We start from the raw sequence: 14031 nt of genomic DNA on the forward strand, positions 1-14031 counted from the left end.
AACCATTCATGTTTTTCTCCCCAACCAAAACATCTCAACCAAATAAATAAAAACCAAACACAAAACCATGAATTCACGCCTCTTCCCGGACCGGAAAATCTCCGTCACGTTCTCTCTCCTGGCCCTCATCGGCGCCACCGTCGTCATCTACACCTTCCTCGGCGACATCACCACCACCACCAACACCCTCGTCTGCTCCGGCAATCTCAACAACTTCCAATCCTCAGACACCCCGATCCAACTCCGCGCCATCCTCCACTACGCCACCTCCAAAACCGTCCCACAACAATCTTTACCGGAGATCAATATCTCCTTCAACGTGTTAAAATCAATCTCCCCTTGCAACTTCTTAGTATTAGGTCTCGGACACGACTCCTTAATGTGGGCCACGTTTAACCCAGGCGGGTTAACTTTATTCCTAGAGGAAGACCCCAAATGGGTCCACACGGTTTTAAAAACCGCGCCAGATCTGAGAGCCGCGCATGTTACCTACCGTACGCGGCTCTCACAAGCTGACGTGTTAATGAGAACGTATAAAACAATACCCGAGTGTTTACCTAACAAGGCGTTTGTTAGAGGGAATACGCGGTGTATGCTTGCGTTGACTGGGATGCCGGATGTCGTGTATGAGAAGGAGTGGGATATTATTATGATAGATGCTCCGAGAGGGTATTTTAATGAGGCGCCTGGGAGGATGGGTGCGATATGGACGGCGGCGGTGATGGCGAGGAATAGGAGGAAAGGAGGTGTGACGCATGTGTTCTTGCATGATGTTGATCGGAAGGTGGAGAAGGCGTATGCGGAGGAGTTTTTGTGTCGGAAGAATTTGAAGGATGGGAGTGGGAGGTTGTGGCATTTTGAGATTCCGCCGGCTGTTAATGTATCTGATGGTGGTGGTGATGGGAGTTTTTGTTAGATGGTGAACCGGTGTGGTGGTGGTGGGTTTTTTTTTCTTTTATTATTATTATTATTATTATTATTATTATTATTACTTTTATGTAACTGGTAAAAGTATATTTACTAGATTTTGTAACGTATGTTATAGAGATGACTTGGGACTTATATTTTTACTTTTACTTCTTGTTGTTCTATTTCAAGCTTTGAAACAGGGTCGTAAGTAGATTTTGAGGAACGGGTTATGTAGAAAAAAGTTTTTTAGTGTTATATGTTCGTCAATTTCGACGTTGCGCCCGTAGACATTTCGACATTGAACCCTTAGAAATGTTTACACCGACATTTCAATTAAAAATATTTGTTTTTTTTTTCTATTTTTATTATGTGACGGCCCGAACCACTTACTGGACTAGACAGAAAACCTCGAACTTTAGTGATAGACAATCGATCGTCCGTCCCTCTAAAATTTCGGAACCTGTAGAAAAAAAAATCATGGCTACGCCACTGCTAAAGCTAATGTGAGTCTAGTTAAATCAACATGTTTTGGTTAGAGTGAGACAACGAAACTCTTCAATTTAAGAAGTATGGTGAAAAAAAGTCTTTCGTTTCAAAAACTGAAAAATGAGGTATGATTTTTTATTTGGTCTACAAACATGTGTACAAAGAAATTGAATATAGCGTTGACAAGTAATGATTTAAAATCAATAGATAATTGATTGGTTTTCCACAGGTGACGAAATTGAAAGGATTATAGCAATATACAATGTTGATTTTGGTAGGTTGACTTTTGACTTAAAGGATTATCAATATTCAATGCTTTCTTTTATTACGAGAGTTGCCAACGAGACAACACCCTTGTATTCTGGACATTGGTCTCTTGTTATGTGTGGTCACACAAATCATATAACATATATAATTATGATATTATGTTCCAAAACTGAAGCAATCAATCACGATAAGCGTCCGAATCATACGTATATTTGTACGAGTCGTTTTATGTAGCATATGAATCGTATTGTTTACCATACGAGTTGTATGGTCATGTCCAGTTTGAATTTAATTATTGTTTGTCAATGCATTATACAAATTGTATGTTGTGTACTTATATTTATTAATGAAATTTTAGGTAGAAGTTTAGTTAGAATTTGTTATGTAAACAAAATTTTTTAACAATAATATCTCTAGAAAATATAAACGACCCATTTTTACACTATAAAACCACCTCTCAAATCTATCAACACAATAACCTATTAATCTTAAGCTTATACAAATTTTTTAGCTATGTATAGTTTTTAAAACATTTTTTGTGCAACCAGCAAATTGGCATAAATTTTCTCTTTATGTTTGTATTATCTATCCCTACCGTTAACAAAAACAAATTCGTTTTAGGTGTTCGTGTGTTTAGATGATTTGGAAAACACCACGGACGTAACAACTTACGTCACAGTGGCCCAAAGATCTAAGAAAACCGTAGATGGCAGTGTCAACATTTGGAGTAAAAGAAAAAAAGAACTAACCTGTCTCCAGCTTCACCCCCTTATTATTATGTGTAATCTAATATACAAAGTAACATTTGATGATCATTTTACAACAGAGTACAAGTACAAAAGTAAAAACATTTCTTTGCTAACAATTTAGTTACTAATTACAGTTTTTGGTATTCGTCGCGATTACCAAAAATAATAGATACAATGACTACAGGAAATATCTCATTCGATCATCTCGTTTCATAGCATAGTATACAGCTTGAACCTGGGAAAAAAAAGAGCATTCCGCTTTTCATCTTTATATATTCGTGCATTATACGGAACCAACTATATAAAACATGATGATAGTCACAATCATAAGGGAGTCATACCTGCTTGCTAGAAACAATTTGAACAGGTCCAATGTTCACAGACACGTATTTCCCACCTGATGATAATTTCTGCTTCACCTTGCCCTGTCCCAATAAAAGTTTATTCAAATTACGTCACAAATCTAACTTAAATGATCGGTTTCCTGTTTTTATCCATTTTCATTTTGGTTTTCTTTTAATATAAATTCAGCATATCTTTCTCTAATATAAATGTTGCATCATTGTCGAATTTCCAGAAACTTTGTAAAGTTAGAGAAAAGAGACGAAAGACTTACTTGCGGGATTGGATGTTGAACTACTGACTCAACAGCAACTACCATGGATTGCACAAAATCATCACCTCCTGATCCGATGGCTGTAAACCCTCGAGCAGCAGGGTAGATGTTTACCTGTCATACAAAAGCATTTGATAGCTAAGTTACAGCTTACAAGCAGTTCAAGTAAGGACTGATCTGGTTTTTGTTTATAGTCAAATGAATTATCTTTTAAGTTTCATATTCAAGATGGAAATGTGCATGTTTCACTTTTGAATGTTATTAACATAATTTTGACTTGTTTTTGTCTAATTCAAAAATCAATCATACCCAGTAAAGATCCCACCAATAGCAAGGCTATTAGTAGGGTCCGGGGACGGTGACTCGGTGAGATGTAGGCAAATAGTACCTCTATCTCAAAGGATAGAGAGGCTGCTTTCAGAGAGACTCTCGGCTTCAAAACCATGTGTATGAAACAATACTAAAGAAACAAAAGGTTCAACACTAGACCTCTAGACAACATAGGCAAAAAACGAATAAAAACAATAAATAATAATAAGAATAATATAAAATAGATAGATTTGATGCAACTTTAGACCCCAAATATAATTAAATTACATATACTTTGACAATTTGAAATAAAGTGACAATCATCAAACTATTAAAACCACAACATCACAATGACCTAATTTATATGCTTCTATGTAAGTCATCAGCGTATACGAATACACAATGTAAGCAACATGATCGTGTATTCATAAATCATGATACTTGTGTACGAATGGTTAGTATAGCAAAAGAAATTTCAATTTGAAAATGAGCCAAAATATAATCACTACCATTTTAGTGAGACTGAGCGCATCATAAGTTGAGTCATTAGTAACCGTTCCTCCAAGAATCATGGTGGTAGTTCTTCCCATTCTCCCTTCAACCTTTGAAATTTCTGTATCATACAAATGTAAACATTATCAAAATTGGTAATATTAACATGTAGCAACGGAAACAAAACTTCTTAGTCAGAGGGTCAACACAAGGTTCTATTATGTTTCGACTACAATTAACTGATCCAACTCATGTTTTCCTAAATCTTTTGTTTTAGCTTTTATATGTTAAAAAATTGACAAATTCTGGTGATCTGGTAAACGGACCCCCTTGATCCTTCCTTGGTTCCTCCCCTGTATGGCAAACACTAGGGGCGGCCCCAAGGAGGGGCAATGTGGGTGCCGGTCCAGGACACGCTTTTTCCCGTGGGCACAAAAATTCTAATAAATTCCTGATATTATATATATTTTAAAAATACCCGAACGCTTATAAGCCTACTAACTACCGTGATAGACTCGTTCCAATACCATGATTTTGCTAGTTGTTATATTCATCGCTATAACTTTAATCGTCATTGAAAAAAAATAGTTACATTATTTAGTTCATTTAAAGCCTAAACGAGCCTAAACGACATATTTTTTCCAGCTCAGCCAGGGCACGTGAATTCTCAGGGTCGCCGCCACCGGCAAACACTCTGTCTAATCTCATAAACAGTAAATCCCAAATGTTAATAATGAACATTAAAACCCAAATTAGTTATCTTTAACCCCTTAATATTTCAAAAAAACCCCAAAGTGTTGATTTTTATGATCAATCCCAACAGTCATCAAACAATAATCATATAAAGTCTTAAAACAATGACCTGAAATGACCTTGAGAATAGCATCTTGGGGGTTCTCATGTTCATTACCCATAGAAGATGCATCTTCTTGATTATAGCAATTGGGTCGATTATGATCTTGTATTCGAATACCCAGATTTGGAAATCTGGTGGTGATTCGATAACACGAGTTTTGTGAGTTTGGGGAAACTGAAGGGAATGAAGTGGAAGTGAAATTGGGGGTGGTGAGAATTACAGGTCTGAATAGTGGTGTCAGACATCCCATGTTTGATGTTTGTATTGATTTGATTTTTAATCTAATCTATGGTAATCTGGTTCAAGGTATTTGTATCGTAGGGAAGATAGATATGTTGAAGTGAATATGTTTCGGGGGTTTGTGATAATAAAATGAGTAGATTTTTTAAGTGATTGTTTTATGAATTTAGTGAAACAGAAATTGGAGGGGTATTTTTGTCAATTATAGAAAGAGAAGAGGTTATGAAGTACTTGACTTCTTGGGGATATGTTTGCTTGTTTAAGGAAAATGATTAATTTCATATATGCCGTAAAACTTGAATTATATATTAACTAAAATTTCATATATGTCCTATAAAACAGTTAAAGTATCATATATATACTATTATTTATTAATAATAATTTAATAAATAACCATTTTATCATTATTTTTCAAAAAATTTAACTTTCAGATATACTCATTTTTAACAAATATACAATTCTACGTCTTCCAATTACATAATGTGTTTATACCATGTGTTATTATTTAATTTTAATCGAATTTTCTCACCGTTAACGACAACCAAATCGTCTCTCATCACTTCTTCAAAATTGCAAAATATTCGAAGATTTATCATATCAAATGGTCTATATTATAGAAACATGATCAAATACATTTTATTCTTAACATGAAAACGGTGAGAACCAATTTGTTATTACGATTAGGTTTATTTTTATAGGTGTTTGCTGCTATTTTTTGTTCGTATTTGCTAATTTTCGATTATGAGACGTTATAAGTATTTTCTTATTTATATTTTGTTGTTATTATTACATGTTTTCTTTTGCTGTTATAAGTATTTGCTGGTATATGATGTTATTATTTTGTTCTTAATTTTTGATTCTTTTGTTGTAATTTTTAGGTTCTTTTCTTTGTCATTATAAGTCATTGTTTATGTAGATTGGTATTGTAGTTGGTATTGTTTCTTACGTTCGCATTTTTAAATAAATTGGCATTATTTCCTACGTACTCATGTTAAGATCAAAATATACATGAACCTTCCCCCTATATTATAAACCTTTTATCGCATCTAATCAAACTAGAGTAATATGGTCATTTTTTAAAATTTTATAATGAATTGGGTATATATGATATATTAATAACTTTGAAAAGACATATATGATATTTTTAGTTTTGCATGGGTATACATAATATTTTTAATATTTGTAAGGATATATATGAAATTGCCTCTAATGAAAATGCAATAACATCAAAAATTTAAAAGTGTCTTTAAAGAATAAAAGGAATTAAGTATTAGAATTGTTTGCTACACTTTCATTCTCATTCAAATTTATATTTCCATCTATATAGGTTTTGTCAAAGTGTAGCATGCCATTGGTTTGATTTTACGTTTTTTCGGTTTGAAAACTCATCGGTCGAAACCGAGAACTGAACCAAACCGAATTAAAAAAGTTTAAAAACGAAAAAAAGTCGAATTTGGTTTGCTTTTCGACCGAATAAGCCGAATAACTTTTTTAAAAATTTATTTACTAGTACTACTTGTTACTGGACTGAGTCGGGCTAAAATTGTAATTGGATTGGACAAAATGATAAAACTTAATTAATCATTTTTTATATTTGGTTAAAGGAGTTAAGATTTCCAAAAAATAGAAAATCAAACCAAAAACCCAATTTGGTTTCAACCTAAAACCATATTTTTAATTTGGTTCAGTTTTTTGTTTAGGATTTGTGAAGCCCCTTTGGGCTGATAATAATTAGGCCCATTAGAGTTATTTTGGGGATTAAGTTAGAGCCGTAATTAGGTCTCATAAATAGAGATGCACAAATCGGTTAACCGGTTAACCATTAGCCGGTTAATATGCTAACTGGTTATTTTTTTTACGGGAATCAACCGGTTAGACCGGTTTTTCGGGTCGGGTAGTAACTGGTTTTGATAGGTTAGAGAAACGGTTTTGACCGGTTTGATCGGATCGGTTAACTGGTTAATAACCAGAACAAAACCCTATTTTTAATAAAATAATAATTAAAGAAAAAGGTTAACCAGTTTTGAAATCAATAATACAAACCGGTTACTAAACGGCGGTTAGGATCGGTTAGTAACCGGTGAGGATTGGACTGGTAGTAACCAGTTACGAAATCAGGTACAAACAGGTTAAAAGGTTCTGTGTACACCTCTACTTATAAATACTCACATATAGTAATTGTACTCTTTGTACCATTGAGCAGTAAAAGTTCCAACTGTTGGATAGGGTCGGCTCCGAGAATTGAAAAAAAAAATTGGGCTGAATACGAAAATTATATTGGGCCTTAAGTAAAAAGAGTTTTTTATTGTGTTTACGCAATTTAATTTTTAAATTGGCTTACTTGGTTATGATTTGGATTATGAAAAATCTTTTATATAAAAATAGGCTTAAACATGTGTTAGTTGAGACCAGAACCCACAACATTCTGGTTGGGAGTCATACCCTATTTGCCACTAGCCCAAGCTAGTTGTTACGTAAATAATTTTAAACATTAAATATACATATCGTTTTTCATAAAAATACATATAATTTTAAAAATAAAATAAAGTCCAGGCCTAACGGGGTGTCGGCTCGGGAGCCATCGACCACCCAACCCCACCCTAGGGCTGGCCATGCCGATGGATGTAGGTTGCCTTGACCAAACCACGTAAATCTTGTGTTCTTGTTTACTCTTTCGTTTGTGTTTGTGATTGTCTATTCCGGTGTGTACTTCTTTGATCATACCTAACATTTTTAAATGAATTCATTTTTGGTTATATCGTTTAAAAGCGAACAAAGAACATCCAATGCATACAATGGCAAATGCAAAATGGTCGTGTGTGACGGGGTATTGTTGTTTCCACATTGGAACAATGCGACAATTGACAAAGAGTGAAAGAATACTCTCTTTTGTGACATGAAAATTTCTTTAGTTTTTAACTCTTTCTATGATTAAGAATTACACGTGTTTCATAAAACAACCAAACAAGTGAATTTAATCGAAAAACCTAACCTTTAAGAGTTATTGACTTTTCATATTTAGTGATCAAACCCATTTTATATACTCTTTAATATTATCTAATAAAATAAGTAGTAAAATGAAGAAACACTAAGTGACCCGGTACAGATTATAGATAATCTGGGGGTTAAGTAATGTTTCCCACGGATGAGGTCTAGCTGAGAAGGCTGTTCTTCAGGAGACCTGCAAAACAAACACCGTAAGCTCGTCACTGAGAAGGGGGGGGTTTCTCCTTGTGACCACCCTCCGGCGTGAGAATCAGACTAGGTTGCTCTGAATATAAGTGTATATTAAGAGATTGCTAGATAACTGGATAGCAGATGATCTTACCATTCCAAGATATTGGAGTATTTATAGCCGAAGGTAGGTTTCCTAGAAGGTACAGCCGGCTGAATAGTATTCCTGTTCAACCAACAGTGGACTATGCACAGGCCATACTGGTTGGTGGGTAGGTTACGGCCAACAGTAACAAAGTCGGCTGCACTATTCCACCAACTGTAGATTATGCACGTCCTACTTACTGTGGATTGTACGCAGGCCATGCTGGTTGGTGAATAAGTTACGGCCAACAGTAACACTATTCCACCAACTGTAGGCCGCGCATGCTCCTCAGTAAGGGTTGGTGAGTAGGCAGCGGCTAATAGTGACAAACAGTACTAGAGGGTGCTCCTCCTCGCCCTGTTGTCGATGAGCTGTCACCCTGTGATTGGCTCATGGGCTGTTCTGGTCAGATCGTCTGTCCTTTCCATACCTTGGTAGGTATGGTACAAAAGATCTTTCAGAATCAGACTGGCTCATTTAGGCGGGATTGTTCCCGCCTTGCTCATTCCTTCATGTGACTACTGAAGTAGCTAGTGTCTTGTGCGTGTAGCCCTGCTGTCTGCGGGTAGCCTTCCCTGATGGCTTGTATCCGCAACTGCGGGAACAGGCGGGGTACTTCGCCATTGGGAGGCTTTCCCTGCGTGTTCAGCTTGTGTACTGCGCGTAAGATCCTATGAGCATGGTGGGTCCTGCGGGAGCAGATGGCCTTTGCGCAGACGTCCCTGTTCAAGGTGAGTCTTGCGGGACCTACCTCTTCAAGTCCCCCCAGTCCAATGTTCTTCTCATGAATGTTTAATAAAGTGAGGTGAACTTTTGGACTTTGAGCAAGGGGTTTTGAAAAGGGGTTTCTAGTTTTAAGGTTCTCCGTGGGGATTCTTCCCGCGGGTTTCCTAATGTCACTTGCAAAAATTCCCGATTTTTTTGCTTGATCTTTGGGTATGATGCGGGTAGGTATGTAACCTTCTCGCAAGTCAGGAGCGTTGAGTCTCACTTGTGTGGATTCTCCTTGAGGTTTTAGTGGTTTTGAACATAGTGATCAATTATGTTTAAACCACCAATTCCATCCTGGAGCCTCAAACAATGTATTTCTCGACGTTCCCGCTATGCGGGGATGTTATTTCCGTTTCCACAAGCATTGCCCAGAAGATCCTTCCTGGTTTCAATTCCCTGCCGGGCGCTAGGTATGTGAAGGGTTTTGCCTTAACACTGTACCCGCGCTCGTCTTACGGTTACTTTACTTTCAAGGTACTCCTGGCGTCAATTCCCTGCGGGTGCTAGATACGTGAAGGGTTTTGCCTTAACACTGTATCCGCACCCGTCTTATAGTTACTTTGTTGCCGGGGTATTCTTGGCTTCAATTCCCTGCGGGTGCTAGGTATGTGGAAGGTTTTGCCTTAACACTGTACCCGCATCCGTCTTATGGTTACTTGGTTGCCAAGGTAAGGGGTATTTTCCCGCTTACCTTTGAATCTTTTTGAATTTTGAATTTTGAAATTCGAAAGGTTGGTGAGGATAAGAACAGTCCAAACATCTGAAACGTCGTGTGACGGTTTCTTCTGACTGTGTCAGGACGTGCAGGAAGTTATGGTGACGTGACAGAACATGGTCATTCCAGTCGCTTTTTCAGGCGCGTGGGCATGATTTTTCGGGCGCGTGGCCGCGAAATTACTGGCACACGTCCTTTCAGCAGCTGTTGCCAGCTTGCTTTTTGCCACGTGTCATAGTTTCATTGCACCTTTGATTTCTCTCTCCTCCGCATTAAATTCACCGCATTAATTGCGATTACTATATAAAGGGGGAGAGGGTTATTTGCAATTCACACTTTTCACTCTTCTTCTTCTTCTTAGTGATTTCCGGCAAATACTCCCCTTTTTCAGGCAAGCATTTTCCCGAAATCACTCTTCTTTCTGCAAAGATGTCCTCTCGTGATGCTGAAGCTATAGCTGACGACAGGGGTACTGCTGGTGAGTGCCAGTGTGCTCTGCCCGGCGATCAGTACCGGTATGTTGTCAGGAAGTTCATGCTCGATCATCTCGAGCCTGAGTTTCCTGAATCCCACCAGACCGTGTACGATGCCCCCAGTGGCAAGATCGGGGTTTATGCTGCATTTTTTGTCTATGGGAATCTTAGATTCCCATTGACAAAATTTGTTTACCGTGTCCTTGAGAGGCACGGTGTCCATTTGACCGAGCTGCACCCCATGGCGATCGCCAAGATTCGCCATTTTGAGTGGGTGTGCCGGATTTTGAGCATCGAGCCCCATGTGGACCGCCTGATGACCTTCTATACCTGGAGGTGCATCCAAGGGTGGTACACCCTGACGACCCGTATTAAGGGTCTGAAGATTTGCGACACCGAGCGCAGTCTTCGCGCGTGGAAGCAGGAATTCTTCTACATTTCTGCCCGCGCCATCCCCCTTGCCATGAAGTTTAAAAATGGCCAAGCGATACCGAGCCTTCACGCCCCCAACTACCAGGAGGCGGAATGGTTTTCGAAGATATCCCGGATCCAATCTCCGGTTTACCGGTTTGCGGAGTCCGGGATGGTCATGTTGGGGATGAGCCGGGTGTGGAAAGATGCGTCTCTGGTTCCCATCCTCCTCGAATACGGTTTGAACTCTATTCCCTATGGTATGTCTTGTTTTTCTTTTTTGATACAAGTTTGTCTTCTAACTGTTTCTTTTCTTTCAGAGGGAAATGATTTGGAGTCGCTTCTGTTTCCGCGGGAAGCCGACGGTCCCGCGCGGATGGGTACTCGCGCTTTGGACGAGGGCGAGTTGCCCATCCTGGAGCAAACAGCGGATCGGTTTGTGGAGGTCTATCCGCTGGGCCACGAGATCCTGAGCCACCGGCGGCCAGGTAAGGCGATATTCTTTCCTCAACCCCTTAATGCTGTACCCGCTGTTGGAATTCTTGACCTGTCTTCTTCTGAGGAATCCTCAGATGCTCCTCCACTGGTGCGGAAGAAGAAAGCTGCTGCCGGCGGGAAAGGGAAGGAGAAGGCCTCCACGGCTGGTCCGGTGGTTCTATCTGACTCGGAGTCAGATAGTGAAGAGGTGGCGGGGAAGCCCGGTGGTGAGAAGACCACTGCTCCGGAGGCTACGTCCGTTACCTCCGGAGAACCGACGAAGACGACGGTGACCGGTACCAAGAGGCCGGCTCCATCGGGTTCCTCCCCGCCCGTCCGTACGTTCAGGGTCAAGAAAACCCGTAAGTACAATCATAGTTGTCTTTGTAGATTTATCACTTCCTAAATTTATCTAACACTTTCTTCTTTGTGCAGGCGTGGATGTTGACGCATTCCGGGGTGAAACGCAGGGGAATACCTCCCCGCCAATGACGGTAGGCTCGGTCAGCCTTCCTGAGGCGTCGACCCAGGCGCCTGCGCCTGCATCCGTTGGTCCAGTTGCTCATTCATTTGAGCCAACTGTTCCGGTCGAGATGACGTCACCGCCGGCCGTGAGTGCGATTTTTACAGCATCCTTCACGGAGCCGGCGGTTACTGTTGCTGCTGATGAGGCGGCGACCGCGGCGGCGACCCCAACGGCGACCACGGCGGCTGCCACCATGCCCGCGCCACCGGCACCAATGGCCGGACCATCAGGTACGCGCAGGGCTTCCCGCCGATCTTTGCCACCTTCCCGTCTGCCTGACCTGTTGGATGGATTTCCTTTAGGTTCAGGTGATGGGTTTGGCGGTTATCGGCCTGTCATTGACCCTACAGGTGCGTAGGGTTCCTTTCTTTTTCCCTTATGTTTTTTATCATCTTTTCCTTACTGCCTTTGTTTCTTTTGCAGTGACGGATTCCAATGAAGTGTATGTTCCGCGATGGAACATACGCCGAGGAACAACCCTTCGCACACCTGTGGAGTGCGTGGACTGGGTTCGCCACGCTGCTCCCCCGGGTGCGTTGGGGGAAGCCATGGTTAGCTACCAGGAGGGTAGGCTAACCAATGAGCTTCGGGTTCTCCAGGCCCGGATGCAGCCGCGCGTCGAGCTGCTTTGTCGTGAAAACGACAAGTTAAAAGCAGCTCGCGCAAAGGAAGTATCTGAAACGCGGGCTCTTCGGGAGGAGAACCAACAGCTGGCGGCAGCTGCCGCCGCCAAGGAGAAGGCCTTCAAGGCCCTCGAGGTTGAAGTTCAGGCGCGACTCGAGGCCCGCTCCAAGGCTGCCCAAGCTGTGAATGAACAGCTTCGGCTGGCCAGGGAGACTGCGCGAAACGCAACCGAGAGGGCTGCCCAGGCTGAAGCCGTTGCTGAGCCTCTGCGTGTGGAGAATGAGGAGCTGAAAGGCAAATTAGAGGCTCTCCAACGCGCTCATGATGCCTTGGCAATGGAAGATGCCAAGAAACTCCAGGAAATCCTGGACCAGAGGGGGGTGCTTGACCAGACCCAGCGGAAGCTTAAGGGCGTCGAAGAGGCTGCCGCAAAGGAAGTTTTACTTGCCAACCTTAACAAGAGCGAAGCCGAACGCGCCCATAACGAAGCTCAAGCTGCCCTCCAATGGCTTCTTCGAGAAGCGTTGCCTCAGGTATGTTTAACTTTGTCTTCACGCTTTTCTTTTGTAAGAAAAGGTTCTAACACTTGTATTTTTTTTTTTTTTGTAGGTTGTGCGTCGGGTCTTTTCAGAGACCTCTTACGATGATGCTATGACCGCAGCCCTCAACGCTTCTCATGAGGATGGGGAAAAGGCCGGCTTCCTGCTTGGTCTAGAGTTTGTTGAGAAAGGCGTCCCGCCTTCCAACTTCCCTTTGTTCGATGTGGATACCGAAGCCATTTATGACCAAGCATTGAACCAATACGCCGCCTTCCCGCATCCAGTGGTGGAAAAGGTGGACGAAGTAGCTGTTGCTGATGATGGCTTAGCTGTTCTCAAAGCGTTCCTCGAACCACCCCGTTCTTCTGACGGAGCGGGTCCAAGTGGAAGCGGCCCTGAAGCTTGATCCTGAAGATCCCTTTCCATTGCTAAGATAGACTTGTATAGATTTACTCTTTCAGGCGGGTAGTAACCCGGCCATTCTTGTAATATATCATTGAAATATAAATCTTTTTGCGGATAAGATTGTTATTTCCTTCTTTGGATTCCTTGCTTTATAAACTCATAACTTGCATACTTAGTTTAAGTTAGCAATTTTCCAAGTGTTTTAGAATAAGTTAACCTGTTGAACGTGGTTGATGATGGGTTAAAGTTTCGCTTCCTCCTTCGTGATTGTGCGGGTAGAACCGTCACTTGCACTTGGTAGGATGGCTAAATTTTAACCGTCATCTGACCTGCGTGTAGGTTTTCCTCATTTTTCCTCGAAATTTCTAAGTATTTAGGATAAGTTAACCTTTGAACGTGGTTGATAGTGGGTTAAAGTTTTGCTTCCTCTTTCGTGATTGTGCGGGTTGAACCGTCACTTGCACTTGGTAGGATGGCTAAACTTTACCCATACCTGACCTGCGTGTAGGTTTTCCTTATCCTTATTTCTAAGTATTATATATATATATATATATATATATATATATATATATATTTTTTTAGGATAACCTTTGAACGTGGTAGATGATAGTTTGAAGTTTTGCTTCCTTATTTGTGATTGTGCGGATAAGACCGTCACTTGCACTTACAAAGATGGCTAAACTTTACTTACATCATACCTGCGTGTAGGTTTCCCTTATTTTTAACGTTGTGTTTATGCGGGTTTTGCCGCCTTCCACACGCAATGACTTACTTCTCCTCATTTATGCGGTAAATACCGGCACCAGTGGGGAGTTCATAAGGATAAAGGTAAACACATTATGAAAGG

General features: G+C 40.7%; 1 protein-coding gene and 1 pseudogene across 1 annotated transcript; one reads left to right on the forward strand and one right to left on the reverse strand.

The window, feature by feature from the left end:
- Positions 1 to 946, forward strand: LOC143540188 (arabinogalactan O-methyltransferase 2 pseudogene; annotated as a pseudogene).
- A 1486-nt stretch (positions 947 to 2432) lies between these two features.
- LOC143540199 (uncharacterized) lies at positions 2433 to 4990 on the reverse strand. The gene is made up of 5 exons (XM_077033326.1): positions 4691 to 4990; positions 3846 to 3949; positions 3028 to 3141; positions 2753 to 2836; positions 2433 to 2646 (listed from the first exon to the last, which is right to left on the reverse strand). The coding sequence occupies exons 1-5, from the start codon at positions 4932 to 4934 to the stop codon at positions 2590 to 2592; spliced, it is 603 nt and encodes a 200-aa protein (XP_076889441.1). The 5' UTR covers positions 4935 to 4990; the 3' UTR covers positions 2433 to 2589.
- Between the last annotated feature and the right edge of the window lie 9041 nt (positions 4991 to 14031).

The sequence above is a fragment of the Bidens hawaiensis genome, unplaced genomic scaffold (assembly GCF_021521415.1).
Source record: "Bidens hawaiensis isolate Kalapana, Puna unplaced genomic scaffold, B.hawaiensis_p1.1 tig00000820_1, whole genome shotgun sequence".
Taxonomy (NCBI): domain Eukaryota; kingdom Viridiplantae; phylum Streptophyta; class Magnoliopsida; order Asterales; family Asteraceae; genus Bidens; species Bidens hawaiensis.